This window comes from Oncorhynchus masou, chromosome 15 (genome assembly GCF_036934945.1).
Source record: "Oncorhynchus masou masou isolate Uvic2021 chromosome 15, UVic_Omas_1.1, whole genome shotgun sequence".
Taxonomy (NCBI): domain Eukaryota; kingdom Metazoa; phylum Chordata; class Actinopteri; order Salmoniformes; family Salmonidae; genus Oncorhynchus; species Oncorhynchus masou.
This window is the reverse complement of record NC_088226.1, coordinates 9,906,950-9,911,647: the sequence shown is the minus strand read 5'-3', so window position 1 is coordinate 9,911,647 and position 4,698 is coordinate 9,906,950. Positions and strand designations below refer to the sequence as shown.

The window sequence follows — 4,698 nt, the reverse complement described above, 5'->3', positions numbered from 1 at the left end:
CTATTGCTTGCCTCCTCTATATCTGTCTATTCCTCAGTTTGATCCCCGTGTCAGCATTGTCGTTATGTTTCCCTTATCCAGATGCTGTCCGTGTTTTGTTTCATGTCTGTCATTTATTAAATATTCACTCCCTATACTTGCTTTTCGTCTCCCAGCGTCTGTCCTCACACAGAATATTAACTAGCAACACCTACATGTACTTATGCAAACATAGCAGTCCAAGTCAAGTTCCTAATACAGTGGCTCCTCCTAGGATTCATGACCAGAACTCCAACTCCAACCACTGTAGGTGGTGTTTACCTAGAGTTGTCTCTTCGTCACCACCTTCCCTCCCATTGGATACTCATCCAAGACCCCTTTGAGTCACATTAAAGGAAGAAAAAAAAAGGTCTGTCATATAACGGTTCGTCACTGGGGAGGGTGAGTGTGACTCAGAGTCTCCCTCACAGAGGTAGTGCCATGTTAACAACTTTACACCCCCCCCCCCAACATTTCCGACACCAGTCTAAGAAGTTGGTGTAGAGAGCAGAGATGGGGGGATTGAGGTGAAGATAAATAGCCATAGCACCTCAAGGTAGCCTTCCCCAGAACAGCACCAAGCCTCATACCTACTTTTGTGTTCCCAAAATGCAAACACGGTGTTATTTGTCTTGACAGGTCTGTCATCAAAGCACAGCCCAAGTGCTCTCTCTTCACATGCACTTGAATTATCCATGGGTGCTTTGTGTCTTCAGCTCTTACAAGGATGGAGCAATGAGGTAATAAAACAAGGACTATTAGATCATGACTTGTAGTTTCCCCAACAACATTTTCTACATAATATCATCCATATTCTGCATTAAAATAAAAACCATTAATGCTTTGTTATTCCACTGAACTGTTGATTTCTAGGTTCAGATAAGAAGCAGATATAAACGCAATCTTGTTGACAGCTGAACTTTCATATAAAGTTTAACTAACACTTAGAGACAGGGCCATGACAACAGAACAACTACTATGACACAAACATAACAAGCATGCAAAAAGTATGACTGAAGACTTTGTCCTCTAACACACTGTGACAGTAGCCTGAGCAAATGATGCTTCAGTCAAGGTCACTGCAAGTACACTGAAGTTCATTTGGACAATTTATCCTTCACATGATTACTAGTGATGGGGTTGGTCCTGCTGACAACAGCTGTGTGACCGTCAACATCTAATCAACATAAAAACAGGAAGAAGTCAGTCTAAAATTGCACTTTAGACCATGTATCTAATGAACTGTAGTTCCTTTAATGGATCAAAAACATGTTTCAAATCCAGCTTGAGGGACCAATACTTTGCATGCCTAACAGCCTAACACTGGGAGAGTAACACAGACACTCTCGCAGAACTGCGCACATAGTAAAATTTGGAGTGAATGGCTTTATTTAGATACAATTACAAAACAAGCAAACAATGTGCAAAAACAATATCATCCATACATAAATAACCATACATAACTAATATAGTATTCATAAATATCTACTGAAATCATTACATTTAGCAGCCAGCAACTGATCCTGAAATAAATAAAACAACAAAAAGGATGAGGTGTACAATACATTTAATTGGTCAGGTTGATTGTTGAAGGTGGTTACGTGAGCAACATACCAAGGTGAAGGGCCTTGTCTCCTTCAACATACAAGCACCTATTTGTGGTCATTCTTTTTATAAAACATGCTATGCTGTAATTACCTGTCTGATGCGATACCAGGGGTGCTGTCTTTTACAGAACATACAGTTTACTGTACTGTTCTACTGGATGATGCTATAGTAAACCAGTGCCAGGAGTTGCAGTGAATATGTGCATTTAATAAAAGGACTTTACACGTTTCATGCCTTGTCTAATAAGTTTAGATATGTGAAGAGTTATTGCTCCTACTGATGACCCAATGAAAATGCAAGAATATGTATGATTTGATCCCAAACTTGACCCCAAAATTGTACAAACCTTTCCATAATAAATTACATTTCTGAGATGGTTTCAAACACATACAAGATACGCATGGTCTGTTTCTTCATCCAGAGAACTAATGGCAGATTTTGTGCCCTTCAGCATTCATATCACACTATCAGCATCATTAACACTAAGGTGAGAGAGGTGAAGGCATAGAGGTGTATATAGCACACACCATCTGGTGGAAAGTGGAGTAGTTCATTGGAAGTCATGCTGAAACGCTGACTTGAGTTACATGCTAACCTTCTTATAAATCATTTTGATGATATTGGAAGATTTGTGAGAAAGTTCATGTTGTGCAACTTTCCCTCAGATCAGGATCATACCATTAGAGGCAATGAGCAAGGTCCGTAAACAAAAACTGGAAACTGAAGCAACATTTTTTTAAACATACAAAAGGCAAGAGCATTGCTGGTGGGGAGTTACAAAACAATCATACTAAAACCAAGCACACGCAGTACAAAAGCAGTGTGACTGACTAGACTCACTGAGATTCACCCTCCACGGTTTCGTCAATAACCCACCTCCATTTTGAAAATGTAAATTAAAACATGTCTAAATACTACTGTGTGGAGTTCAGGCAGTTTAGCTGTGGCGACCGTTGATGATGTTCCCTCCAGGAGGAGCGATGTGGATGGAGTCCAGTATAGGCCGGAGTATCTGACCAAAGGGTCTAAATGGTTAGACAGAGGAACAGGTCAGAGAGGTACACAAGTCAGTAATGCATTACTAGTATCTGTCTCTCAGCTACTAAGTATGTAGACTCACGTGGAGAGCACTTCGGAGGGCAGGTCTGTGATGTAAGAAGGGATCTTCCGGCCTGTTAAGAACTGGGCCACCTCATTAGTGAAGGTGTTACAGTTGTGCTCAAACAACCTATACTTGTCACCTCTATGGAAGAATAACAACAGAAAGCAATCTCAGATCTAAATCAGCTATCACTGCTATGTTGTGTTCATGACTGATGTGTCCACCAAAGTGGTGGTGTATGAGGTGAGTTACCCAAAAACAACACTTTTTTTGTGACAGATACACACACACACCTGTATGTGTTCTCTCCTAGCGAGGACAGGTAGTCCATGAAGATCTCCTCTGTCACCTCTGTGTTTCCCAATTCCACCACAGTGTCTGGGGAACCAAGCATTGTTCCCCCCTAAAACACATAAAGTCCATATTATCCTACAAAACACCAACCCCCAAAACTTCTCTGTATATCCGATGCGTTAAACTTCCCTCCTCTTTGAAGGTCATACCAATGTAGGCCTAGTCTTACTGTCAGCTAGTGCAAACCCATGCTAAAGAGTAGAGGGAACACTGAAGTAGGTCTTATCAAATATTAGAAGGATATTAGCCAATACATCATTTTAGGCTTACCGGTGAGCAGCTGGAAATACCCACTCCTCCAAAGTAGAACTCGTCTCCATAAACCACAATGGCTGAGTGCCTGTGAGAATTGAAACACACGACTGAGTGTACAGTAATGGATGGTTACAATATGGACATGAAAATAATCCTTCGAAAAATTGCAGTGACAGTAAAGTCAAAGTTGTGTGGATAAATTGTATTGTCACAAAATTATAGGTGGGAGATTTCTTACCAAATGCCATCAAGTTGTTTTCCTGTAACACATTAAAATATATATATGTGTGTGACCGAGGCTTGACGCTGCTGATGAGCATACATGTCAATCAAGCTCGCACAAACCTGTTTTACTCTTGTCTTGTGTGTAGCTAGCATTTTAGCTAACGTAAACGTTGCAATATTGTTGAGCTGAAATTCTGAAGAATACGCCTTTGAATAGCTAGGCTATACTGTATAAACCAAGCTCAAACGTACTTCTATTGGCAGGTTGTAACGAACTAGCTTGCAAGTTAATAACAAACAAAGAATGATGCATTGCAAGAGTAATGTTGGCCTACCCAGCGAGCTAGCTAGCTAGCCAGCCATCAAAGGCTTTCCGACGTGCTCAATCAATCTCAACCCGCAGCTAACTACTAAAGCTACACAGCTTCATTATCTGGAGAAGTTGTCGAGACTGAGCTTCACTTACCTAACATGATTGGGCTGAGATTGCGAGCCATTCCTCTTGACAGGTCGTATATATACAGTTGTACACTGTATGTTGTTGTGTAATTTTTATCCATTACGTTAAACCCCCAAATATGTGTTTATGTTAGCTAGCTAAGCTAACAGTAACGTTAGCTATTTTGCGGTTAGTTTGCCTTTCTACTGACTGCTGGTTTTGCAAGGTTGCTGTCTACTGAAAAACGAGATTATATTATCAGCTAAATTACCTAAATTACCTGAACGTTGTACCTATGACGTTAGATATTTAGATGTCTGATTACAATCTACAAGTACCCTGGCTGCCAGAGACAGTTGTCCCCCATAAAATTGCAGATTGGCATCTCATGAGCTTGGTAGTGCATCAGCGCCTCCATGCGTCCACATAGCACTGTAGAGGTTCTGTGGAAGAATGTCTCTGTTATATAAAAAAAGAAGCATTGCCATGATATTCTCTATCAAATCCCCAACTACAGCTCCTCGCATCAGAACATCATCAATAGTCTTTCTAGCCTATTAAATGGGATTCCCCCAGTGTGGATGGGGAGTGACCATTGCGCGAGACAGTCGCTCTCCACTGTTCAGGTGCTATATTTCGGATTTACTATTCCCGCCGCTGTCCATGGTGCTGAATCTAATTTTGCTGCTTTTAGCCT

At 40.9% G+C, this 4,698-nt stretch overlaps 1 protein-coding gene across 1 annotated transcript; it reads right to left on the bottom strand.

Moving 5' to 3' along the window:
• Nucleotides 1–1,386: 1,386 nt before the first annotated feature.
• Nucleotides 1,387–4,408, bottom strand: desi1a (desumoylating isopeptidase 1a). Its single transcript, XM_064988109.1, has 6 exons — nucleotides 4,029–4,408; nucleotides 3,576–3,597; nucleotides 3,353–3,422; nucleotides 3,022–3,131; nucleotides 2,747–2,869; nucleotides 1,387–2,651 (listed from the first exon to the last, which is right to left on the bottom strand). Exons 1-6 carry the CDS (start codon nucleotides 4,120–4,122, stop codon nucleotides 2,564–2,566), a joined length of 507 nt encoding a protein of 168 aa, XP_064844181.1. The 5' UTR covers nucleotides 4,123–4,408; the 3' UTR covers nucleotides 1,387–2,563.
• Between the last annotated feature and the right edge of the window lie 290 nt (nucleotides 4,409–4,698).

Excerpts from the sequence above, each read along its gene's own strand:
- desi1a (XM_064988109.1), bottom strand. The coding sequence starts at position 4,122 with ATGGATAAAAATTACACAACAACATACAGTGTACAACTGTATATATAC. Across the intron at positions 3,598-4,028 it reads TCTCAGCCCAATCATGTTAG|GAAAACAACTTGATGGCATT; the intron begins GTAAGTGAAGCT and ends AATGTGTTACAG. Across the intron at positions 2,870-3,021 it reads CTAGGAGAGAACACATACAG|AGGTGACAAGTATAGGTTGT; the intron begins GTGTGTGTGTGT and ends ATTCTTCCATAG.